Source organism: Phyllobates terribilis, unplaced genomic scaffold (assembly GCF_046119375.1).
Source record: "Phyllobates terribilis strain yellow unplaced genomic scaffold, ASM4611937v1 Scaffold_3__8_contigs__length_932513732, whole genome shotgun sequence".
NCBI classification, from domain to species: Eukaryota; Metazoa; Chordata; class Amphibia; order Anura; family Dendrobatidae; genus Phyllobates; species Phyllobates terribilis.
In genome coordinates, this window is record NW_027362763.1 from 708242133 (window position 1) to 708269655 (window position 27523).

The 27523-nt window shown below is 41.3% G+C and overlaps 1 protein-coding gene across 1 annotated transcript in view; it reads left to right on the top strand.

Annotated features, from left to right (window-relative positions):
* The window catches only part of KCNH1 (potassium voltage-gated channel subfamily H member 1), a 517594-nt gene that overhangs the window by 47755 nt on the left and 442316 nt on the right, over nucleotides 1-27523 (top strand). The window contains exons 2-4 of the mRNA XM_073671995.1: nucleotides 20296-20419; nucleotides 23013-23119; nucleotides 26440-26568. Coding sequence (XP_073528096.1) covers nucleotides 20296-20419; nucleotides 23013-23119; nucleotides 26440-26568 — 360 coding nt within the window. The remainder of the gene's footprint in view (nucleotides 1-20295; nucleotides 20420-23012; nucleotides 23120-26439; nucleotides 26569-27523) is intronic.

Below are 27523 nucleotides of genomic sequence, written 5' to 3' on the forward strand. Positions count from 1 at the left end.
TTGATGTTACATTTTCTTTCTGAGAGAAAACAGATGCAAAATAGGAATTAAAAAGTTCGGCCTTCTCAACATCCGTTCTTACCATTTCACCATTTTCATCCTGTAAAAATCCTATAGTATCTTTGACTTTTCTTTTACTTTTGACATACCCCCCAAATCCTTTTTTATTGCTTTTGACATCTCTTGCAAGATCAAGAGTGGAGTTTCGCACTACCCGCGATTGTTAGAGGCAGGTCCTGTCTGTAACATACATCCATCATCTGCCAGGTATGGGGCGAGCTCACCCCGTGAGCCCGCTCCATACACCCGCTACCAACTTACACCATACATGTTGGTCATTTATAATCACTGGCGATCTATGATAAGTGACATCACTTTTACCACTGAAGAAGCCGCAGAGTGGTGGCCATACGCGTGGGGTCTTTTCCTGATCTTATCTTTTTTGCCTGATCCCACAGGTTCCCTTATTCATTCAAGTAGCTTTTTCATACTTACCTATTCACCCACTTTATTTGTCACTCTTATGATCACTTGTACTTACCAGGGTTCATGGTTGTTCGTGTACATTCTTTTTAATATCACTCTAAGTTTATTCACAGTTTAGATATACTTTCTGTCTCATCTTGTCATTAATGTTCGCCATTTTTGATATTTTATGATATATCATAACATTTACATTACTTTATTCAACATCATTTATAGCTGAGATATGTTCTTGTACATCTGTTATAGATATGATTGCCAATCTATAAGAAGTCTAATAATTAACCAAGAGCTTGCAATCTAACAAGTTACTTTTACATGACTCCTATGCAGCTGACCTCCTCCTTTGGAAACAGGTAAATAAGTAAAATCCTAATGACTAGCAGATGTGAGCCCAATCTTAGCTTAAATGCACAAGAATGTGGAGAAGGGCAGATTTACGACCAGTAAATAAGAGCCCCAGCTAAAAAGAAAGCTAAAATCCTTTGTCTATCTTATAGAAATTATAAAGTGAGGTTTTATGAACTGTGTTGATATAATCAATAGGAAAGTCATATTTTTGGAAACGTGATGAATTGGCAAACGCAAACCATGCTTTTGCATCGCTGAGCGATGGGCGAAGTCCTGCCAAATGGATATCTACCAGATAGATGACGATATCTATGCCATGTCTCCTATATATGAACAGATAAAATTGTGATAGGAAAGATGATGGTAATATCTCCCGCTGGGGACCTCCAGGGGCAAAGATATCGTAAAAGTTCAGAATCTCATAATTTTCTAAGACACATCCTTTAGTTTTCTAAAGTCCAGCCCTGTTATGAATCTCCAGAGGGGATGAATGTGGGTGTAACTTGTGTTAATAAAAAGCCAATGCCAATTATGATCCTCGTTCAATGCCAGGAAGATACATTAATGTGTAGGATTGATCCACGTTTCTCTGGAGTTTTTCCCTCCATAAATCTGATCCATTTCCCTGACCCAGGTTTAGTCATTTTCTTTTGTTATTCCTTTTTATTGTACGTAATTGTATATATCGTATTGTTTGTTCCTATTTTATATCATCTTGTGTATTTTTTATAAACACTGCCTATCTTTCTGGATTAAATATATAAATTTAGTAGCTCTGTTCCTCTTGTTCTGTAAACCGGATCACTGAAGCCATACACTACCTGTAATGGGTGTCCAAACGGACTGTATAAACGATTGGTGGTGGCAGCTAGTAGTTCTTTTTGTTATTGCAGAGCTGGCAGTGACCATATGGGGGGTATATATATATTCCATGCATTGGAATCGGAGGTGTATATACCATACGCTCACTGTGAGTTCCCCAATAACTGGCCGGCCTGGTAGTGGAAGCAGCCATAGCCTCGTCCATCAGTCGTTAGGCAATTGCGTAATTGCCCTAATGAATGAAGGCAGCGGAGTTGCGTCCTGTGACAAAGTGGTAACAGTGGTGGGGGTAGCGTGACCCTCTCGACAGTGTATCCTTGACACCATCTTATTATTATTTTTGGGTATTTTGTTATTTTATGTTGTGTTCAGTTCCTTGATCGTTATTTGTATTAGGTTTTGTAAGTTTCTACGCTTATGATTTCTTTGTTGGATACCCTGTGAACTGATAGACATAGGTGGTAGTCTTATTCCAGACACACCTCATTTGTGTATACATAGCCCATTGGCTTTTTAAATGTTTTTATATTTTCGTGTTTTTTTGTATCTCCATGTTATTTGTAATAAAGTTTTTTTTCATATGGTGATCCCAATACATTTGCATACTTCTTTTACATGATGTTCATACTTTTCTAAGAATGTGCTTGGCTGATCCTGGTTTATTTGGTAGTGCTCTTTGTTAACCCTTTCTTTATAATCAGTGGTGTAGCGTGGGGGCGGCCACAGAGGCAATTTCCCCAAGTGTCAAAGTCTATAGAGATGCAAAAATTCACCCCCTGACAGTATTCACCCCAATTGTCAAGTAATCAGTGCCTACTTTGTGCAGCACAGTGAGTGCCCGACCGCTGCTCTTATGCATAGTGCAGCAGGCGAGATAAGTGTGTCATCATCTGCTGTGCTCTGCATAGGCAGCAACCAAAATGACAAAGCTCAGTATAACAGTATAATGCTGTGAGCTTTGTCATCTCAGTCGCTGGGTCAAACTCATCTTCATAAGCAGCCACTGAGATGACAGAAGACGAGAAGATATTGAATGAAGACAGTATTGAATCACGTGCAGTGCAGATGATTCAATATGGTCTTTAGACATTACCGAGAGCTACTTTTATGGTTTTACATTTTTTTCTAACCCTAGCTAGCATTAGGGCTAGGGATTGTTTTAGAGTTAGGGTTTGGCATAAAATTATGGTAAAGTTTAGGGTTTGAGTTAGGGCTAGGGTTATGTCTAGGGTTAGGGATAGGATACTGTGGAGACACGGGGCCTCCTGTGGGTGTAATTCTACTCAGTCAACACAGGCTGATGGTAAAAAAGTGTGGCAATACTTTATTGAACCACCAAACTGACAATAAACTTATAGAACAGTCCCAGCAAATACCCAAGATGGTGCAAGTTACAGAGTCTCACCCTTCCACTGGTCCGCCGGGAATAGAGCAGTGAGATATGTGACCAGGTGACCTGAGTGTCCCAACCTGGATTTCTTCATAACGTCTCTAAGAGTTCAGTGATATTCACTGCAGCAGATCTGTATTCCTCTTAATGGAGCCATGTGTTCTGGTTGCTGTCCTGAAGAGTCTCTCTTGGCTGTGTAAAGTCTCTCTGATACAGAGGCATATCCCCCTTTTATAATTCACAACTGTCCTTTTAGAAATTATCCACAGGTCAGGGGGGAGGTGGAATGAGTTTAACTTACATTGTTAGAACATCTAATCAATCTGCAGTTTGTCCTCCTGTTTTGGGAGTCAACAAGCTAACTGGCCTGGGACAATATGTAATCAGCATTTTAGTAAACATCATTGTTTCATGACCCTCAGTCCCTTTCACCAGAGATAACAGACCATAAATTGCAGTAAATATCAACTCAAGTGTTAACATGCAGGCTTACACTAAAATAATCTGTCCCTTTTGACCAGCCAAAAAAATACACATAAATTCAAAAGTCAACATAAAGATAATAGTGTATTTCTCCTGGACTACAGAATTTAGACGTCTGTATGATTAAGAAGAAATGCTGTGTTACTCCTCGGAAGAAAAAATAGCAAATGAGGAGATTGATAATTTCTTGGGGTTAGGATTGCTCACTAAGCTAAACAACGAAAGCAGAGAGAGGTTGGACTCCCCTATTACTGTGGAGGAGATGGAGATTGCTCTGCATGGCATGACCAATGAGAAGGCCCCGGGTATGGATGGCCTACCGTCAGAAGTATAAAAGCAATTTGCAGAACTTTTGCTTCCTAAATTATTAAAAGTATTTGAGGAGGCCAATGAGAGAAGGTTGCTGCCTGCCTCTATGAGGGAGGCGGTGATAGTGGTGATCCCCAAGGAGGAGAAGGACCCCAGAGTACCTGAATCATATAGACCAATCTCATTATTAACAGCTGAAGTTAAAATCCTGGCAAAAGTTTTGGCTAATCGGCTAACTGGGGTCATTTCTTCCTTGATACATCCGGATCATTCGGGCTTCATGCCCAACAGATCTACGGCAGTAAATGTAAGAAGATTGTATCTTAATCTCCAATTGCAGGCTGATAACCCAGGTCGTAGAGTAATCGCCTCACTGGAAGCCCAAAAGGCTTTGATAACGTACAATGGGAATATTTGTGGAGGGTCATGCAAAAATTTGGTTTTGGACCACGGTTTATCGAATGGGTGCAATTGTTGTATTCCCAACCTACGGCCCAAATTAGAGTTAATGGAGCGATGTCCTCCTCGTTCCATCTGGGCAGGGGAACCAGACAAATGCCCACTGTCGCCGCTCCTCTTTGCCATAGCAATTGAGCCACTAGCTGCAGTTATCAGGGAAACGTGGGAGTTCCAAGGGTTCAAATATGGGAGACTGGAAGAAAAAATTGCTTTGTATGCGGATGATCTCTTATTGTTCCTGGGAGATCCATCTGAGTCATTGAGTTGTGCCATGCAGATAATCGAGAGTTTCGGGGCAATATCGGGGCTGAAGATTAATTGGTCCAAATCAGTTTTGTTTAAAGTGGATCGGAAGGTGGAGTGGACAGATAGAGATAAGGATGCAAATAAATTGCAGTGTAAAGAAGTGTTTAAATACTTGGGAATACAGGTATCATTGCCGGTTTCAGACTACCTCAATATCAACTTAGCACCATTACTCAAAAAATTGAAAGCCAAAATAGAGATCTGGACTAAGCTGCATTTAACGGTGGTGGGGAGGATCAACCTTTTTAAAATGATCTTGATGCCCAAGCTGTTGTATGTCCTACATAATGCGCCTATGTGGATATCCAAAAAGAGATTTAAGTCTTTGAATGTGTTGTTCAGAGCTCTGGTATGGGGGAAGAAGCAGGCAAGAATAAGACTGGAAATCCTTCAAAGACCCAAAGATGAGGGTGGATTGGCGCTGCCGAACCCAGAAGTGTATTTTCTGGCGGCTCAGAGTCAGCACTTTAGAGGGTGGTCATGCTCCGGGTCTGGCGGATCTATTAAAAGAATGTTGGAACACTCCATGGATGAAAGATCGTTACTGGAGGGCCTGGAGGGAGGTGACGTGAAAAGGTTGGGAGAAAAAATGCCTACGTTAGATCTCATACATAAAATCTGGAACACACTAAAGAAGGTGAGAGGGGTAAGGGGACTAACCAAGTTTACACCCATATGGAATAATAGTAATCTCCCGGAGATACAAAAAATTGGCACTATCAGAGAGTGGACAGGTAGAGGAATAACTTATATGCATCAAATAATGGAGGGGGGAGAACTCAAACCTTTCCCACAGTTGCAGAGTGAATTTCTATTGCCAAAAAACAGAATGGTATCACTACGGGCAGGTTGAACATGCAATTAGATCCAAAAGAGTCAAACAACGACTGGTAGTGGAGGCAGATCTGGTACTGGAGTATATTTGTCAGGAGGGGGCCACTACGGGAGTAATCTCAGGCACGTATAGAGATGTTCTGCATACATTTCTCCTGGAGTTTCCACTGAGAGTCAAGAGTAAATGGGAAGAGGAAGTGGGATACATAAGAGATGATATATGGGAGAACATCCTGGAGTACAGTACAGACCAAAAGTTTGGACACACCTTCTCATTTAAAGATTTTTCTGTATTTTCATGACTATGAAAATTGTACATTCACACTGAAGGCATCAAAACTATGAATTAACACATGTGGAATTATATACTTAACAAAAAAGTGTGAAACAACTGAAAATATGTCTTATATTCTAGGTTCTTCAAAGTAGCCACCTTTTGCTTTGATGACTGCTTTGCACACTCTTGGCATTCTCTTGATGAGCTTCAAGAGGTAGTCACCGGAAATGGTTTTCACTTCACAGGTGTGCCCTGTCAGGTTTAATAAGTGGGATTTCTTGCCTTATAAATGGGGTTGGGACCATCAGTTGTGTTGTGCAGAAGTCTGGTGGATACACAGCTGATAGTCCTACTAAATAGACTGTTATAATTTGTATTATGGCAAGAAAAAAGCAGCTGAGTAAAGAAAAACGAGTGGCCATCATTGCTTTAAGAAATGAAGGTCAGTCAGTCTGAAAAATTGGGAAAACTTTGAAAGTGTCCCCAAGTGCAGTTGCAAAAACTATCAAGCGCTACAAAGAAACTGTCTCACATGAGGACCGCCCCAGGAAAGGAAGACCAAGAGTCACCTCTGCTTCTGAGGATACGTTTATCCGAGTCACCAGCCTTAGAAATCGCAGGTTAACAGCAGCTCAGATTAGAGACCAGGTCAATGCCACACAGAGTTCTATCAGCAGACACATCCCTACAACCACTGCTAAGGACAGGCAACAAGCAGAAGAGACTTGTTTGGGCTAAAGAACACAAGGAATGGACATTAGACCAGTGGAAATCTGTGCTTTGGTCTGATGAGTCCAAATTTGAGATCTTTGGTTCCAAACACCGTGTCTTTGTGCGACGCAGAAAAGGTGAATGGATGGACTCTACATGCCTGGTTCCCACCGTGAAGCATGGAGGAGGAGGTGTGATGGTGTGGGGGTGCTTTGCTGGTGACACTGTTGGGGATTTATTCAAAATTGAAGGCATACTGAACCAGCATGGCTACCACAGCATCTTGCAGCGGCATGCTATTCCATCCGGTTTGCATTTAGTTGGACCATCATTTATTTTTCAACAGGACAATGACCCCAAACACACCTCCAGGCTGTGTAAGGGCTATTTAACCAAGTAGGAGAGTGATGGGGTGCTACGCCAGATGACCTGGCCTCCACAGTCACCAGACCTGAACCCAATCGAGATGGTTTGGGGTGAGCTGGAACGCAGAGTGAAGGCAAAAGGGCCAACAAGTGCTAAGCATCTCTGGGAACTCCTTCAAGATTGTTGGAAGACCATTTCCGGTGACTACCTCTTGAAGCTCATCAAGAGAATGCCAAGAGTGCGCAAAGCAGTCATCAAAGCAAAAGGTGGCTACTTTGAAGAACCTAGATTATAAGACATATTTTCAGTTGTTTCACACTTTTTTGTTAAGTATATAATTCCACATGTGTTAATTCATAGTTTTGATGCCTTCAGTGTGAATGTACAATTTTCATAGTCATGAAAATACAGAAAAATCTTCAAATGAGAAAGTGTGTCCAAACTTTTGGTCTGTACTGTATATACCCAAGCTCTCCATGAGCGAACCTGCAAGATTGTCACACATTTATGTAATTCATAGAGTTTATAGGTCACCGCTAATAATGCACAAAATGGGGCTGAGGGCAAACTCAGAGTGCCCAAGATGTGGAAATGGTGAGGCAGGTATATTCTACATCAGGGGTCTCAAACTCGGCTGGGTATATGGGCCACAAATGGAAAAAATTTGAATTTGGGGGGCCGCATTTTTTGTTCAATGTGACATTTTTAGTGATACCATTTTTTTTGTATACACCTTTTGAACATTTTTCCCGTGTTTATTTTTTTATGGATGTGGCGATAATAAACGTGTACTTTTTTGTGTTTACTTTAGTTTACATATTAAACAGCATTTTTAGTGCCCAATATTTTTTCATGCTTTATTTTTATTTTTTTGATTTTTACAATTTTCTTTCCTCCAATTGGCCACATACAGTAAAATTGTCATACCATTAGCATCATATAGTAATAATGGCAAACATCTTGTAGTAATGTCCCCATCTTGTACTAATGTGCCCCAACCAGGTCCCCATCCTGTGGCTATGTGCCCCATCCAGGTCCCCATCCTGTGGCTATGTGCCCCATCCAGGTGCCCATCCTGTGGCAATGTTCCCGATCCAGGTCCCCATCCTGTGGCAATGTTCCCGATCCAGGTCCCCATCTTGTGGCTATGTGACCATCCAGGTTTCCATCTTGTGGCAATGTTCCCCATCCTGGCCCCCATCTTGTACTAATGTGCCTCATCCAGGTACCCATCCTGTGGCTATGTGCCCCATCCAGGTCCCCATCCTGTGGCTATGTGCCAAATCCAGGTCCCCATCTTGTGGCTATGTGCCCCATCCAGGTCCCCATCTTGTGGCTATGTGCCCCATCCAGGTCCCCATCTTGTGGCTATGTGCCCCATCCAGGTCCCCATCTTGTGGCTATGTGCCCCATCCAGGTCCCCATCTTGTGGCTATGTGCCCCATCCAGGTCCCCATCTTGTGGCTATGTGCCCCATCCAGGTCTCCTCTTGTGGCTCTGTGCCCCATCCAGGTCCCCTCTTGTGGCTCTGTGCCCCATCCAGGTCCCCTCTTGTGGCTATGTGCCCCATCCAGGTCCCCATCTTGTGGCTATGTGCCCCATCCAGGTCCCCATCTTGTTGCTATGTGCCCCATCCAGGTCCCCGTCCTGTGGCTATGTGCCCCATCCAGGTCCCCGTCCTGTGGCTATGTGCCCCATCCAGGTCCCCTCTTGTGGCTATGTGCCCCATCCAGGTCTCCATCTTGTGGCTATGTGCCCCATCCAGGTCCCCTCTTGTGGCTATGTGCCCCATCCAGGTCCCCTCTTGTGGCTATGTGCCCCATCCAGGTCCCCATCCTGTGGCTATGTGCCCCATCCAGGTCCCCTCTTGTGGCTATGTGCCCCATCCAGGTCCCCATCTTGTGGCTATGTGCCCCATCCAGGTCCCCTCTTGTGGCTATGTGCTCCATCCAGGTCCCCATCCTGTGGCTATGTGCCCCATCCAGGTCCCCTCTTGTGGCTATGTGCTCCATCCAGGTCCCCTCTTGTGGCTATGTGCTCCATCCAGGTCCCCTCTTGTGGCTATGTGCCCCATCCCGGTCCCCATGTTGTGGCTCTGTGCCCCCTGTGCTGTTCTTCACACCCATAAAAAAAAAAAAGATGATTCTCACCTGTCCTCCGTTCCCTCGGCGTCCTTCCTGCAGATGTGGCCCGCAGGCACCACAGAGTCCGACCCCTTGACGATCCCGACCTGGTCCAGGAGGAGCCGCCGACAGCAACGCTGCATTGCCGCACACAGAGACTGTCTCCCAGCACAGCATTTCCAATGTCAGCCGCTGACCAATCAGAAGCCAGCAGCTGACATCTGCATATGGCAATGACATCATACTCACTGCGCCGACACGCAGATATCAGCTGCTGGCCTCTGATTGGCCGGCGGCTGTCATTGGAAATGCTGTGCTGGGAGACAGTCTTTGTGTGGCAATTCAGCGCTGCTGTCGGCGGCTCCTCCTGGACCAGGTCGGGATCGTCAAGGGGTTTGTGCCTGCGGGCCGCATAAAGCAGCCTCAGGGGCCGCATGCGGCCCGCGGGCCGCGTGTTTGAGACCCCTGTTCTACATGATGTGGGAGTGCCCTAGGCTATCAACATTTTGGTCTGGGGTACTTGCTATGATTGAAGGGGCGTATGGATGCGGTGTCTCTGGAGACCCTGTTACATGCTTGCTGGGCTATGTGGAAGAAATTTTAGCTGATAAAAATATAAAAATAGCCATTGCTGGGTTACTTTACTGCGCCAGGAAATTAATTGCAAGAAATTGGACTGGGGCTGATCCCCCCTCGGGTGAAGAATATTCTAAGCAGGTAGCGCACATTATACAGTTGGAAAGAGGTATTTATGAAAAAAGAGGGAAACAGAATATATATGAAAAAATGTGGGCGCCATGGATACAATATAAGGGACTGTGAGAGGAGTTATTCCAAACCTGTAACATACTTTATAAACTACTACTTGCACAATGAACTTCTGGGTTTCTACCATAAAGGGTAATTGAGAATTACTTTGTTTTTTTAAGATATAGCCGAGGGAGGGGAATGCTGTCGTGGCGGGTGGGGAGGGATTGAGGGTTTCTTTGGATATGTTATATTTCTTATTGTATTCTGATGCCTTGAGTAATATTGTCTAATCAGAATATGTTCAATAAAAAATTATTTGATTAAAAAAAAGAAGAAATGCTATGTTGTCACAGATAATATAATTGTTGCATATAGAAATGTGATAAAAAAAGAAAAAGCAAAGAAAAAGTATAATAGTAAATCACTTTTTACATTTTATATTCAGTCTGTTTTATTAAACACCGATTAAATAATTAAACATCAATTAAGCATTAATTATTAATCATTTTACAGTTTGCAAATCAAGAAAAATATATTGCATTCGATTTTGAAGAAAATATAATAAAATAGAAATATAGAAAAATTTCCAAATTTCAAATGGGGGCACGTTTTTTTAAAATAGCAATTCAAATGGTAGTGTATTGAACAATATAATGTTGTAAGATAACCACCTATAAGAAAATCATATATGCTGAGGAAAATTCAATATTGTATCTGAAAATCCCATATAAAAAGAGGAAAGAAAAGAATAGCGAAAAGGAGAAGAAAAGAAAAGACAGAGGGCCAAAGAGGGGCAGGAGGTCCTTATACCTGTGTGACTAATTATGAACACAATCGCATGTATCTGTTGAAACTATTAGAATAGGTTATGAAAATCAGGTGAGTCCTGGAACAGAATCCATCCGCTCCAAACCCTTCTGAATTTATCATTGGTTCCATTACACTCTGCAGACAACTCTTCCATTCTACATAGATTCACCATTTCCTTGTACCAATCTAATATGTTAGTTTTTTTTTTTAAAGTTTCCAAAACCGTGGAATTACCGTCCATGCCGCTTTTAAGCAAAATCGACGTAAATCCTTCTTTTGTACACCTATTGAGGAAGGGAGGATTGACAGAAGGACTATTTGAGGAGACCCCAATACTCTGTTTCTTGTGATACGTTGGTAATTGTCAAATACCTTCTCCCAAAATGGTTTATTTTTAGAACATTCCCACCATATATGAATCATAGAAGCCACTTCACTTTCACATCTCCAACATGTTTCCGAAACTGTAGGGAACATTTTATGTAGTTTAGATGGGTAGAGATACCATCGTGGAAGTATCTTATAGTTCTTTTCTTGTGCAGTCCCAGCATTAGTAAGCTTATGTGTGAAGAGGAACCCTTTTGCCCACTCAAGAAGGGATAAGCTAACCCCCAAATCCCTCTCCCATGCTCGCTGAAATGCCATTTTCTCCGTTCCCTCCTCTCTGCCCAATTCCTCATAGATCACAGAGATAGCGTGAGTCGGACCACTTTCCTGAAGGAACATGTTTTCAAAGAAGGTATAGTTTGAGAATGAATTTGTGTTAGGATTGTGTGCTACTAGAAAGGATCGCATTTGCAGATATTCGAACCACTTGATTTTAACATTTGGGGATTTTGATTGTAAAGATGCAAAAGTAGGTATCATGCCATTTTCCAAAATCTGAAAAAATCAGGTGTCCTCCGACCGAGGAAAGATCCACGCAAATATCCGGGCAGGAAGGAAGGGTTATAGAATATTGATGTGACTTCTGAGCCCTCCTGTTCCACCCTGACCCATTGTTTAGAGTCTGCATCAATGTGCCAATCTAAAATCCTCATGAAGGCAGAAGCCTGAAAGTACCTATAGAAATTCGGAAAGCCCGCTCCTCCTAATGATTTGAGAGAGAACCCGTATGTTTATGCGGGGTTTAATCTTACGCCAAATGAATTTGATTAAAGCTAATCTTAGTTTGTGAAAGAAGCTATGAGGTGGAGAGATCGGAACTGTTTGAAAAATATATAAAAAACGGGGCAATATATCCACTTTTCATATTTTAAACTTCATGGCTGATGTCAGCAAAAGAAAAATATGAGTTCAAAGCACAAACTATAATTGCATCAGTATTTAATTAAAATTACAATACATGTGCTTGTGGGGGTTAAGGGGTTCAGTAATGGACTGGTGGACGGGGGACACAGGTTAGAGGGTGCAAAATACTTATCTTGCCCTGGATGCTGGCAACCCTCTCTACACCACTGTCTAGGGTGGTGGTCCTGTCAAAGAAGTGTGTCAGTAATATACATGGCATATAAAGACAATGAAAATTCATCATGGACAAATCTGGTCTAGAGGAGGGATGATCTGTTTGAAATTGAAGAGCTGATTTTTTGGGGGGTTTACTATGTGACCCATCTCTTGTGGTTCCTGAGGTTTTACACTGCTCAGAATAACATGGAGTACAGTGATATGTGTTTGACCAATAGCGTAAGTCAAGTTTCTGCTTTCTCTTGTGTTAGTGATACAGATGTAGCAGCCGCTAATATGACCGCTCTGTTAATAGCGCAGCACTCCATGACACTCTATGTTGGCGACCAGTGGCGTAACTTGAAGCTCGTGGCCCCAATGCAAAGTCTCCAACAGGGTCCCCATTTAACACTGTTCTTTAATAGCATTGGTCTTCCCATAATGGCCAGAGGAAGCATTGGGCCCCTTTTGTCTCCGGGGCCTGGGTACGGCTGCAGCCCCTGTACCCTCTATAGTTGTGCCCCTGTTGGCGTCTGCTACATCTACATTCATTCTGATTTCCATTGCACCTTGGTAGTATAGTAGTAGTCTTATATCATCATGGCAGGTCCAATTTTTTTTTTTTTGCATTCGTAGAACTCAAGTTGGGATAATTTTTTTTAACATTTTTATGTAATTAATTGATCATTCATTATAAATTATCAATTTATCATTAATTGCATTTAACTTGTTTTCTTCTTCTTTAACTTTCAGTCTGGACATTATCTCATAGACAGACAGGTACAACGGTGCTACATATATAAATATAATGTATTCCATTAAACTTACCCCCTAATCCATCCCTGGTGCCGTATATACAGTGCCTACAAGTAGTATTCAACCCCCTGCAGATTTAGCTGGTTGACACATGCGGAATTAACTTGGCATTGTGACATTTGTACTGTAGATCAGCCTGGAAGTGGGAAATGCACTGCAGCAAATATTGTTTTTTTTTTTTTGTTTGTTTTTTTTTTAAAACGTTAAAAGTTAATTCAGAGTGTCATTTATTATTCAACCCCTCAAATCACAAGAATTCTGTTTGGTCCCCCTAAAGTATTAAGAAGTAGTTCAGGCACCAAGAATAATGAGCTTCACATGTGTGGATTAAAGATCTCTTTTGCCAGCCTTTTCTGACTATTTAAGACCCTCCCCAAACTTGTGAACAGCACTCAGACATGGTCAACATGGGAAAGACAAAGGAGCATTCCAAGGCCATCAGAGACAAGATCGTGGAGGGTCACAATGCTGGCAAGGGGTACAAAACCCTTTCCAAGGAGTTGGGCCTACCTGTCTCCACTGTTGGGAGCATCATCCGTAAGTGGAAGGCTTATGGAACTACTGTTAGCCTTCCACGGCCTGGACAGCCTTTGAAAGTGTCCTCCCGTGCCGAGGCCAGGCTTGTCCGAAGAGTCAAGGCTAACCCAAGGACAGCAAGGAAGGAGCTCCGGGAAGATCTCATGGCAGTGGGGACATTGGTTTCAGTCAATACCATAAGTAACGTACTCCACCGCAATGGTCTCCGTTCCAGACGAGCCCGTAAGGTACCTTTACTTTCAAAGCGTCATGTGAAGGCTCGTCTACAGTTTGCTCATGATCACTTGGAGGACTCTGAGACAGACTGGTTCAAGGTTCTATGGTCTGATGAGACCAAGATCGAGATCTTTGGTGCCAACCACACACGTGACGTTTGGAGACTGGATGGCACTGCATACGACCCCAAGAATACCATCCCTACAGTCAAGCATGGTGGTGGCAGCATCATGCTGTGGGGCTGTTTCTCAGCCAAGGGGCCTGGCCATCTGGTCCTCATCCATGGGAAGATGGATAGCACGGCCTACCTGGAGATTTTGGCCAAGAACCTCCGCTCCTCCATCAAGGATCTTAAGATGGGTCGTAATTTCATCTTCCAACAAGACAACGACCCAAAGCACACAGCCAAGAAAACCAAGGCATGGTTCAAGAGGGAAAAAGTCAAGGTGTTGGAGTGGCCTAGTCAGTCTCCTGACCTTAACCCAATTGAAAACTTGTGGAAGGAGCTCAAGAATAAAGTCCACATAAGACACCCAAAGAACCTACATAACTTGGAGAAGATCTGCATGGAGGAGTGGGCCAAGATAACTCCACAGACCTGTGCCGGCCTGATCAGGTCTTATAAAAGACGATTATTAGCTGTAATTGCAAACAAGGGTTATTCCACAAAATATTAAACATAGGGGTTGTATAATAATTGACCCACACTTTTATGTTTAAAATTTAATAAAATTCAACTGAGCAACATAACTTTTTGGTTTGTAAGATTTATGCTTCTGTTCATAAATACTACTCTCGTTTGCAGTTTGAAGGCTCTAACTTATTTGCATCTTATCAAACCAGCTAAATCTGCAGGGGGTTGAATACTACTTGTAGGCACTGTATATATATATATACGTTCTGTACCAACTTCTGTTAATTTACAAACTTTCATGCCACAAATGTCTGTGACGTTCACATCAATCTCATATCTCAAGGCTTCCGCTCCCTCTCGGTATATACTGCGCTATGGACAAGTTTCTGAAAAATAACAGATGTTGGCATAGAACTAGAGTCTAATGTGTGTAGAATCCATACCTCTCTCTATATGTCCCAACCAAACATCTATGTAACGTGTAGTTAATGAGTGCAGTCTATTCAACAGCGGATCTAACCAAGTTGGGGCTGAATATGGGATATGGTTTATCCATATGGATCCATAATCTATAGAAACTATATCGGCAAGTCTGATTTTTAATATCATGCTTTAAGGTCCAAAATTTTGGAGGGGTTAATTCCTTAACATATCTATATAGAGCTCAGAGCTCCATTTTTTTCTGATACAGAGCTCAAAATTTCCGGCAGAAAGATAGACCTAAATGATGCAATACTGGAAGCCTCCACTAGAGGACTTAGCATTAATGATCAATTCTCAGGAAAGGTCGTTAATATTAGATTGGTGGTGAATGGCTCCCAAAAATCCCTATGATCGGCTGATTAAAGGGGCTGCGGCACAGTGCCGTACATTGTATAGTGGCCATATAAAGAAATGGGAGAAAACTTGCAGTACCTTTCATGGCCACTATTCAGTGTATGGAGCTTCTCATGCACCACCGCCCCTTTAATCAGCTGGTCACTGGCTGTGCACAAAGTAAGCCATCACCAATGTGATATTATTGACATTTCCTAAGGATAAAACATCAGCTGGCTCTACCATAGATAAAGGGTAACCAAGCTTGAGTTGAGATCTCCGCTGAATAGGTTCACTTATGCTTCCATTATGTATGTGTTTTACAGGTGACCCAGTCCTACTAATTCTATGGTCATGTTTGTACACGTGTTTCCTGTTTCCATGTATAGACTATGTGATGCATGTGTGGCTTTGACAATATATATTTATAAATGCTTAAGAAATATAGAGGTTGTCAGAGCGTCTTCCAAGGTATGGTGGTATCAAGTATTTACTAAGATAAATCTCCAAAAAATTGTATAAAACTTAGATAAAGTATATGTGTTTATTTGTGTTGGAATCAGATCTATATAATCGTTAGAATATCGTGGTAAGGTTAAAATAAAGAAAGCTATGGGCGACATATTGCTACTCCACAAAAGCGCCAATATTCCAAAAAGATAGATAAACAGATGGAAAGATATGAGTTAGATAAATAAATAGAGACATATATAGAAAGATATGAAATAGGTAGATAGAGAAATAGATAGAAAGATAGATAGATAGAGATAAAGATAGATATAGATAGATATAGATATAGATAGATAGATAGATAGATAGATAGAGATAAAGATAGATATAGATAGATAATAGATAGATAGATAATAGATAGATAGATAGATAGAGGGATAGATAGATAATAGATGATAGATAGATAGAGGGATAGATAGATAGATAGATGGAAATGATTATCAGATATTATTGGAAAGTTATGGAAATATATATTAAGCTCAGCTGTAATTTCTCTGTATGTACTGATATTGGTCAATTATCTCTTGATGTCGATTTTCTCTCTGTTGGTTGTATTTCTTCTATTATACAATGTATCTCATTGTAATAGAAATCTTGTCTTTCGCATTTTTCTGTATTTATTCTGTTATAAATAGATAATGATATCAGCTTATATTACATTTTTTAGGATATCGTTCTTAATAATGTTTTGCTCTAATTATCCCAACATCTTGGGGAATTAAAAAACTTCTCTAACAGCGGTAAACATGATTTAAAGGATCTTACCTCACTTTGTCAATCCCCGGACCACTTTTTTACTATCTTATCCTTCAGTGATGACATCACGTTCATTTATTGAACTGCTGCAGCCAATCACTGGTTTTATTGCTAATAGAATCATATGTGCCATGAGAGCACTGAGGCTTGTGATTAGCTGCAGCGGTCATGTGGATGTAGGTGACATCATCACTGGAGGACAAATTTATAAAGACCCCCGATTATCGGAGCAACGGAGATAGAGAGGAGAGGATTTATAGGTAAGTTATGTTTATTTTATTACATTTTCTGCTGTTAGGGTTCTTTCTTAAAGGGATATTCCTATCTCTGGGCATTTTTAGTATATTCACAGGATATGTTATATGTGTCTGATAAATGTGGGTCCCATTCATTTTCAGAGGTGAATAGAGACAGCTATTGTGCTCTATACACCAGCCCCCTGTGATGTATACTACAGCCCCAATGTCTTCTATTATATGTACTCCAGCCCCAGTGTCTCCTATGTGATGTTTATGCTCCTGCTCCAGCATCTCCTATGTGATGTATATACAACAGCCACAGTGTCTCATATGTGATGTTTATACTCCGGCCCTGGTGTCTCCTATATGATGTATATGCTGCAGTCCCAGTGTCTCCTATGTGATGTATATTCTCCAGCCCCAGTGTTTCCTATGTGATGTATATGCTCCTGCCTCAGCATCTCATATGTGCTGTGTATGCACCAGTCCCAGTGTGTCCTATGTGTTATATATGCACCAGTCCCAGTGTGTCCTATGTGTTATATATGCACCAGTCCCAGTGTGTCCTATGTGTTATATATGCACCAGTCCCAGTGTGTCCTATGTGTTATATATGCACCAGTCCCAGTGTGTCCTATGTGTTATATATGTACCAGTCCCAGTGTCTCCTGTGTGCTGTATATGCAGAAACTTGGTCATCACTCCATTCTGAGCAGCATAAGATGGGGTCCTTTTCTCATGATAGATGGAGGTCTAGTGGATATGCCATAAATATTCAAGATGGAAATATGACTTTAAAATTCAGGAAAACACTTTTAAGGATATAGGTTTTATAGTGAATAAAAGGCTGTTGCACTGTCAAATCACCATTGTAGTCGTAGCCACATCGTTCTAGCTCTAAGGTTCACCACACACTTTAGACTAAAGTTGGCCAAACGACCTGATATCATCGGCATCAGAAAAAAATCTAGTGTGTATGGGGGCCTCCAGAGTATAGAGGAGATCTGAATGTTGGGCCGACAAGTATCTAATGTGTATGGGGCCTTTAAATGTAAGTTACAACATAGGAGACAGGAAGAGATTCTGACTTCAAGATCAGACTACACGGAGTTTGTTTGTAGTCTGTAACTATGGTGACACATCAGTCTGCATTGGAGCTTTATACACAATACGGTAGGAGGAATTGTAATCAAATTTTTGGCAAAGTTGCTTCATTTTTTTAAACAAATTGCATTGGAGGAATAAATGAAAAAAAAAAAGTTGATTACAGAGATATACATGACCCTTATTTAGCCCCTATCGCATTAGGTTGAGTGATTACTTTTCTGTTCCTTAAGACGATCGTTTCAGCGAGGTTTTCAGGATTACCATCCACAAGTAGATTAAACCTGTTTATGAGGTGCTGTCACATTCTTAAAGGTATTTTGCTCCTCTCATCTGTAGTTTCCCCCTGTGTAATCCCCCTGCACAGTTATTGTGATGTAATGTTGTAGCACCTTAATCCCTTAAGCAGCTTTGGGTTTATTTAAACAAGAACCAGGTCTGATCCGACTTTTGCATAAAAGATTCCCATCCATTAAAGTAAAACTGATCCGTATCTCTGGCCTGGGCTGGAGCCAATTTCTTGAGTATGAGACCTTTTAATTGATCATAAACAGGGACATGAAGGACTTTGTAAGACGAGGTGACAGAATGCAAAGGAAACGGGAATGGGGAAGATTAGGGACACCCAGTACAAGTAATGTTTCTTTTCTTGTAATACCATGGATTTATTAATAAGGTAGTGAGCGGCCCGTGGGCTGTTTGCGGCCCGCAATGACCTTTTCTCTGCCCCCTACCCGGGCAGATTCCCAGGGAGTGTAGTTCTCGGGGCGGCAGCCTCGTGTTCCTGACTGTCAGCCCTTTAATTTCTTCTCGCACTGTGAGCATGCAGTGTTCATTATTGAACTCTGTGGCACATTCAATGAAGCAGTGCCAGCATCTGGATGTACTTTGTGTGCGGAGTTAGCACATAATGCGCTCCTGTCCCACAGGTAAAGGCAGCAATGGCAGCTCCAGTGTATACTGGATCATCTCCAAAGTGTCTCCTGTGATGTATGCACAAACCCCAATGTCTCCTGTGATGTATATACCAGCCCCAATGTCTTCTATTATATGTACTCCAGCCCCAGTGTCTCCTATGTGATGTTTATGCTCCTGCTCCAGTGTCTCCTATGTGATGTATATACAACAGCCACAGTGTCTCATATGTGATGTTTATACTCCGGCCCTGGCGTTTCCTATATGATGTATATGCTGCAGTCTCAGTATCTCCTATGTGATGTATATGCTCCAGTCTTAGTGTTTCCTATGTGATGTATATGCTCCTGCCCCAGCATATCCTATGTTCTGTATATCCACCAATCCCAGTGTGTCCTATGTGCTGTATATCCACCAGTCCCTGTGTCTCCTATGTGATGTATATTCACAAACCTCAGTGTCTCCTATGTGACGTATGCACCAGACCCAGTGTCTCCTATGTGATGAATATGCTCCTGCCCACTGTTTCCTATTTGATGTATGCTACAGCCCCAGTGTATTCTATGTGATGTTACAGCAGTCTTGGTGTCTCCTATGTGATGTATACACAGCAGTCTCTGTGTCTCCCATGTGATGCATACACAGCAGTGTCAGTGTCTCCTATGTGATGTATATACAGCAGTCTTGGTGTCTCCTATGTCATGTATATACAGCAGACCTCCCACTGCTTGAGTTCTATAAACGTTGTGTGAGCATTGATGAATTTCCCACTTTGAGGAGACTTGCAATGTAATTTAGAGACCAGGGCTATTTAAAATTTAAACAACATAGACCGTTTTTTTCTTTTAGATAGTTTTGAGGCTCAAATTGTGTAAACTTCCAAAATACTTGGTCTTTTGACTATTCACCTTTTTTCTCTTTGCTGACAGTGGATGAAAATTTTTTGGTTACATTTAGAGGTCATTATATAATGAATCTGTATGGGTTTTCCCCACAAAGAATATTTATCACTTGTACACAGTATAGGCAGTAAATATATGATTGCCAGGGGGACTTCCACTGCTGGGGGACTTACCAATCCCAAGTTCAGCTCTTTCCATCAGCCCCATGACCTTTGAACAAAGCGGCGTTATGAAAATGTTTAACGGTGGCGCCAAACTCCTCTTCACTGCAGTTATCTAATGAGGAGGAACAGCTCTACTGATCTATGGGGGTCCCAAAGATGAGCCCCCTTCTCCCCCAGTGATCAAACATTTATCACTATGAATAAGTGCTAAATGTAATTTGTGGAACAACTCCTTTAAGGGTTCAATGTCAAGTTTAATATTGCTTGCATATGAAATAACTTATTATGACTGGGGTCCCATTGCTGAGACCCCCATTATTTTTAGAACATAGCCATACCCAGGTGTAAATTTGGGGTCAGTCACACTAGGGGTTCTAATCTTAGGGTGTGTACAGAGGTGTTTGATTGCTTTCTGGAGCTCAAAGTCTCCTTTCCATATTAAAATAACAAATCTCTGGCCACCACTAGGGGGAGTTGTAAAGTCTTCCCCAGATTTTTCGTATTTATACCATTTGGAATCAGTATGCAGTAAACTCGTAAGCTCCCCTAGTGGTGGCTGCAGGAATCTGTTTCTTAAAAATGAAAATTCATAGAACAGAATAAAACAATACAGAGCTTGTGTATATGTAATAGAAAGTACATATATATATTGTAATGTATACAATGTGACGTCAATGCTGGATAGATCAGAAGAGGTTACGCCATACTTACTGCAGCCTTATAGTCATGCCAGTTAAATATTGTTTTTATTGTCTTTTTGGAACAGAGACTAATTTTGTCTTGGGTAATGCCCAGATCGTGGACTGGCCCATTGTCTACAGCAATGATGGGTTCTGCAAGTTGTCAGGTTACCACCGGGCAGAAGTTATGCAAAAAAGCAGCACGTGCAGGTAAGAAATAACATATCACGTTCTTCATGTCAATGTAACTGTAACGTCCTAAGACAGTAATGTCCATTCTATGTTCTTACATCTGTCCCTGTAAATAAGGAGCAGATGGTATATACTAGGGTTTCTCAACTCCAGTCCCAAGGGTGTTCCCATCTGGGACATTTATGGCATATTAATAGGATATGGCAGCATTTTATATAGATTCTGGTCCCGTCACTGTCAGGAACGTTCCCCCAATGCTTTCACAGCTCCTATAGAAATGAATATAGAGCAGCGCATGTGCGGCCACTTCTCCAGCCCTGACCTGCACACGAGGGTCCTGGACTAGAGGTAGATGCACATTCCAGCAGATCACTATTTGAGGATCATCTCTGATCCTGGCCGTTTAACTGTTTCTGCACCACAATTAAAAGGAATCTGTCATTATTTTGTTATGCAATCTGAGAGCACCATGATGTAGGGGCAGAGACGCTGATTCCAGTGATATGTCGCTTACTAGGCTGCATGTTTCTGTTTCAATAAAATCAATCTTTTATCAGCAGGATATCTGACTAGCTGCCTCGTGCTGCCTAGTCCAACCACTCCCCCACCAGTGATCAGCAGCTTTCTGTTACTATACAGTCTACACAGAAAGCGGCCAATCAGAGGCGTGGGCGGGGTTATACACAGCTCAGCATTCCGAGCCCTGCTATATCAACAGCAGAGAAAACAGGGATTGTATCACAACCTCTGCCCCCAGCAATCTAAGTGACACATCGCTGGAATCAGGGTCTCTGTCTCTACATCAGATTATATAGCAAAAACCTGCCGACAGATTCCCTTTAATGTAGATTGCGTACTGCCCTGTCCCTGTCATACCTTAGGCCATAACATATGTCTCAGATTTTATATGTGCAGACAGTATTGTACTGAGACATAGATATATAGTCCTTTAATGTTTCTAAAAAAGGTACGTAAAGAAAAAAGTGTTAAAAAAATCACGCCACTACCCAAAAAAATGCAAAAATGCACATTTTTTTTTATATCACTGAAGAAGGACTATGTCACAACAAGCCCATTGACATCCCACACATGTGCAGTTAATTTCTACTTCCTGCGCATTCGTAAGTGAACTAGAGTACACTGTCCACTGGTGCATTGTGCATGTACCGGATATAGACCTTAAAGGCGCATACACAGGATTTTATAAATGAAACAGTTTCTGAGGCTAAAGGGGCATTTACACTGCAAGATAATCTTACCATGCCAACAGGCTGCCGATCACCTGATAAACGGGCAAGACGATCTTTTGTGCAGCACAAAAGATGATCGTTCTCGGCAGCACATTTTCCTGTGTAAACAGGACTCGTGCTGCCGAGAAATATGACGGCGTAAGAGCACTGAGCGATCTAGTATATACACTCATTTACTTTGTGCTGACTGTAAAAACAACCATTTAAACGACGGCTGCTCTGTAAATGTTTTCCGATCGGCGGTCGTATCGTGCCGCTCGTCGGTCCATGTAAACGGTCTGTAAAAAACACTGATAAAGGCTAACCTCACTGGACGGTTGTGGTAATGATTTGGGGCACACACTGGGTATAGTTTTCATCACCTATTAAAACAGAAAAATAAGACATCAATAGATTTATGTATGATAGCAATAATATTTATTAGCACCTTCAGGCTATGTTGAGCTTTTGGTGAGTTTTTGATGTTGCAAATTTTCTGCACCTGTTAAGTAAATTAGGTTACTTGTGTTTTTATTGCATTTTTGATTCTGCATTTTTTGTCTTTTTGGCCACGGCACCAGTATCAGTATTCGGTCAGTATTTTTTCCCAGGAGTGGGATCCAAAACCAGGAGTGGGTGATAAATGCAGAATTGGTGACTTGTTTCTATTATACCTTTTCTCTGATTGTTGTAAATGCTGAATAAAAAAAAAAGAAGCACAGTGGAGATTTCTATAAATTTCATCCACTCACAATAAAACGCTGCCTTGCTGCCGCAGTGAAAATATGCCATGTAAAAACTCACCCAAAACTCATTGTGGGCACACAGTCTAAAAGAAAGTATAAAAATAAGAAAAAGTCTGAATAAAAATATGTCTTATAAAAGTAGGAAAAAGTCAGGAACAGTGCCCCCCTATCTATATGTAGGGTCAGATATTGCAGCTATGCTCTATTCAAGTAGCTATGACTAATCTGCAGTACCAGACTCTACCTATGGACACTAGTGGCGCTGTTCTGCAATAAAAGCAGATGTTGTAAGAAAGGCTACTGTTTGGAAGATACTAAGATCTCAAGTTCCATAGATTTTGGCTTCACGGTGGCTCAGTGGTTAGCACTGTATGGTGGCTCAGTGGTTAGTACTGTAGTTTTGCAGCACTGGGGTCCTGGGTTCAAATCCCACCAAGGACAACATCTAAAAGGAGTTTGTATGTTCTCCCTGTGTTTGCGTGGGTTTCCTCCAGGTTCTCCGGTTTCCTCCCACACTCCAAAGACATATTGATAGGGAATGTAGATTGTGAGCCCCGATGGGGACAGTGATGAAGACGGAATATGATGGCAAGTAAAAAATATAAAATTTTCACCATTTGCGTTACTCCTTTTCAGTTTTATGTATGGGGAGTTGACAGACAAAGAGACCATTGAGAAAGTCAGACAGACGTTTGAGAATTACGAGATGAACTCCTTTGAGATCCTGATGTATAAGAAGAACAGTAAGTGTCGCCTTCTTTGCTTTGCGCTATTTCCCCACATGATGAAGTACCTTGTTGTCGTGCTCCTTTGTGCTGTTACACCACAGATTATCCTCTTGCATTGTTTTATTTCGGATGCTTTATTCAGTGCTGCAGTGATCATTAAAGAACAATGAGTTCTGCGCGATTGGTAAATTGCCAAATCACCTCCGCTCATTATCTTCCTCGGGATGAAAGCCGTGTTCATTCCAATCTATTTGTATTCACATAACGATTGTGCGACTGAGGGGAGAGAAGCAATAACCGCGCAGTCTTCTCTCCTGCAGACGGCCGCTGCTGCGCACGATCTGCTGCCTCTTCTCTTCGTGCTGAAGGAATTCTTGGAAATCAATGCTGTTAATGGCTAATTCTGAAAATTCTGTGTTTTAAAGGGGTCCGAAGTAATGTAAACTTTTTTTTTTTAATCCAGAGAAGCAAATTAAAAGCAAAATAAATTATTTATTGTGACTTGGCCATAAAAAAAAAATACTGACGCGTTTCATAGACAGATCATTTTATCTACGATAGTCAGCCTGATTTGAAATGCGTCAGTATATTTTTTTTATGCCCATGCTACTATTTTAATAAAGTCACAAAATAGATTTTTTTTTATGCTTTTAGTTCACTTTACTGGATTGAAAAATCTTTTTCATCACTTCGAACAAAGCTGATTGATATCTCAGAGTGGAGTGGATTGCCAAGTAGCCAGATTAATCAACAAATATATATTTGATGGGGTGAGCTGTATCCACAAACTTATTTTAAAGCGGTTCTTTCATTTACAAAACCTATTTTTTACATACTCGATTAGAAAATTTTGTGTTAATAGAGAGGGAGGGTTGAGGGGTGATCCTCATCTTATAAAGTGTGATTATAAAGTGCATCTATCTTTTTGGAGGTGAACAAACGGAAGGGATTGGAGTCGGCACTCTGATAGGTAAAACTTAAATATTTATTTGGCCATATTAAAACAAAAAATGTAAAAACTGTCTAACGTGTTTCTGGCAAAATAGTTGCGCCCTTAATCATAGCTTTTTTGTTTTAATATGACCAAACAAATATTTAAGTTTTACCTATCGGAGTGCCGACTCCAATCCCTTCCGTTTGTTCATGATATGGCTGTGCTCACCAGTGGGACCGCCACCATTCAGTGAAGTATTTTGGATTCAGAGTGGAAGCTCCCTGAACCTCCCTTCTGTCTCTATCTTTTTGGAGGACCTTATATGGGCAGCATGTAATATCCCATTTCTCCTGTGGGAGTGCTGCAGGGAAATTGAACACTTACTGCCAGGTTTTGCACTGATTACAGCTGATCCCTGGGTGTCCCACCTTGGGTGCACTTTGTGTTCGACTTCTTGTTAAGGGATTTTCCAAAGCGGAGGACCCTTTTAAAGGGTTTTCTTGGAATGGAAGCTCATGTAAACTGCAGAGCTGTATGCATTAACGAAACTTGTATGGCTTTAGGATGAAGCCATATAATCTCCATCAGACTCCATGTGTAAATATTTACCCCTAAGAGTAAAGTTTCCTTGTCTTCCATGGAGAATGCCACCATTATCATTTATTAGATCTATACTGAATTCTTCAGAAAAGCCTCGTTCACCTATTTTGAGGCCCTATAATGGCTCCCTTCAAAACTGACTGGTAATACAGCCTTTAAAATGTACATATTTTTGTCCCCAAATACATGTACATGACCAATAATCCGCACCAATGACCGGTTTGAAGTTACAATGTTTTATAGTGAAATCCTATAATAGCTACTTTTTTAACAACCCTCTTAAAGGGTTCTTCCCATTCTCCCCATAGATGGATATTGTCGGATAGGGCTTCTAATAACAAGCACTTTTGCAATTTACTTCTTATGAAAATTTGCAGCTGTTGTTGAGATATTAACATTTTTCTTTTGCTTACAGCTCGTTGCCTAGGAGACCGACCACCACTGCTGTCTAGCTTGTAAGCACTGCGCTGTAACTGGCCTGGATCAGAAGGTGACAGCGTGCTCCTGCGATCCCGGCCAACTTCAAAACAGTGCTTACAAGCTCAAAAGAAAAGAATTTGTAAGCACTACGCATGTTTTTCTGCCTAGCAGCAGTGGTCGGTCACCAAGCCAACGAGCTGTAAACAAAAGAAAAATGTTAATATCTCAAGAACGGCTGAATATTTGAATAAGCGATAAATTGCAAAATTGCTTGTATTTACAAGTTCCATCCGGCAATACCCATTTATGAAAATGGCAAAAACCCTTTTAAATATACTTGATTTGATAATGCATTGGCCAAAATAAATAAAATAAAATGTTCTCCTACAGATGTGTCCAATCTTACTTAATTTCATGTAGGTCTCCAGTTTCTCACAATGGAAAATTCAATATATTATTAGAACATGGGAACACAACTCTCGGCATGCCGCGATTCACATCGCAACCACTGGGTGGCCACTTAAAGATATATAGAGCATAAACGTCTCCCAGCAGAATATCACAAAAAGCTGACACTCATCTCAGATTATGGAATGATACATCTGTAAGGCTAGAGCAATGTAGAACCATTTTTTTCCTTGCCGGTGACACAAAGCAGTAGGACAGCACTGCCAGGAGAGGATAAGAGCCAAGATCCAGGATGGATATATGTAGGCAAATTTTTGATGATGAATGCCTCTTAATAAATATGGTGTATTTTGAACTGTTCAAATATTAGAAATTGCTGGATTTAAGCTTAAAAGTGTTGTCCACCTTTGTTAATATTTTATTTTTAACTTATATGCATATATTTGGAGCTAAAAATCATTTTTGCATTTGGGTTTCATCAAAAATATTCCACTTTTTGCCTTCCATAAAACTTTTGTTGTCTAATGAGTTAACTGAGAATTCATCGGTGAGCTCATTCTTACTACCTGACAGCGAGTTTTTAACTCCCTTTTCTGTCTTTTCTGAGCTCCTCTCAGCTGATTTATGGCCACAGACCACATCAAAGTCGAATGTGCAGGGAAACAATGAGCCCGTGAAAGTCAAATTTGTAATGAAACTCAATTGCAAAAATTATTTTTAGCCTCAAATATATGCCAAAAAAGTCCCTAAAAGGGGACACCACCTTAAGTTAATCTGTCAAAAGTTTGTTTACCGTACCCCACCCATAAACTTTACACTCAATTTTTTTGTAAATTTTGGCAAGCACAGCAAAGAAAAACAAAAAAAATGTAATGCCGTCATCAGCAGGAAGCACTGATACACCGTGTGACCGTTACAAACATGTGACTCTATATTATCATTCCGATCCCTAATTCACATATTGATATTTCAGGGACACCGGTGTGGTTCTTTGTGAAGATTGCCCCCATCCGAAATGAGCAGGATAAAGTGGTTTTGTTTCTTTGCACCTTTAGTGACATCACAGCTTTTAAACAACCGATTGAAGATGATTCAACAAAAGGTTTGTACGAAAGATCCATCGTGTGTTCAGAGATGAAGGTGCAAATTTCTTCAAATTTGGAATCCGATTGGTTGCAATCAGCGGCTGCTGCATTTTCCTTTGCACTAATATTAATAAATATCTCCCCAGAAATATTTCTGTCTCTCCTCAATATCTATCTGTTTGCTTCTTTCATTCAGATAAAACTAGAGCTGTATACATGCTGTATACAGATCAGCCCCCTAGTGGCAAAAATTATATAGGTTCCTGGGTTCTTCAAATTTTTTAATGGCAGACATGTCTGGAATGACAGAAAAGGAATCAGCGGTTGTCAGTAAGACATGAGGTACAAAGCACCTCTAGTATCAGTGTATCATCTTTCCGCAGGATGGAGGATAAATGAATGTTCTGTGGGGGTCTGACTGCTGGGACCCTCACCAAACACAAGAATAGGGGTCACCGTGTTCCATGTGAATGCTTAACCACGGCTCCCCATAGACAGTGAATGGTGTGGTGGCCACACAAGTGCTCTATTGTTCCATTCACATAGGGAAATTTAGGACCCCTGTTCTCGCTATCGGATGGATCTCTCCAGGGATCATACATTTATCACCTATCTTGCAGACCATCTTGCAGACCATGTTCATGGGATAGTCCTTTAAACAGGCCTCTGACTTTCCATAAGTATGTATTTTTTCCCCCTGGTTTAAATGCCGCTGTTCTACTAAATCCGATCATGTTTCTCTTTTGTTCCTGAGCCTCTCCGTTCCTGAGATATGGCGCCCTCTTACCATAGAATCCTAGAATGTTAGAGTTGGAAGGGACCTTCAGGGTCCTCGTGTCCAACCCCCTGCTCAATGCAGGATTCACTAAACCATCTCAGACAGATGTCTGTCCAGCCTCTGTTTGAAAACTTCCATTGAAGGAGAACTCACCACCTCTCGTGGCCGCCTGTTCCACTCATTGATCATCCTAA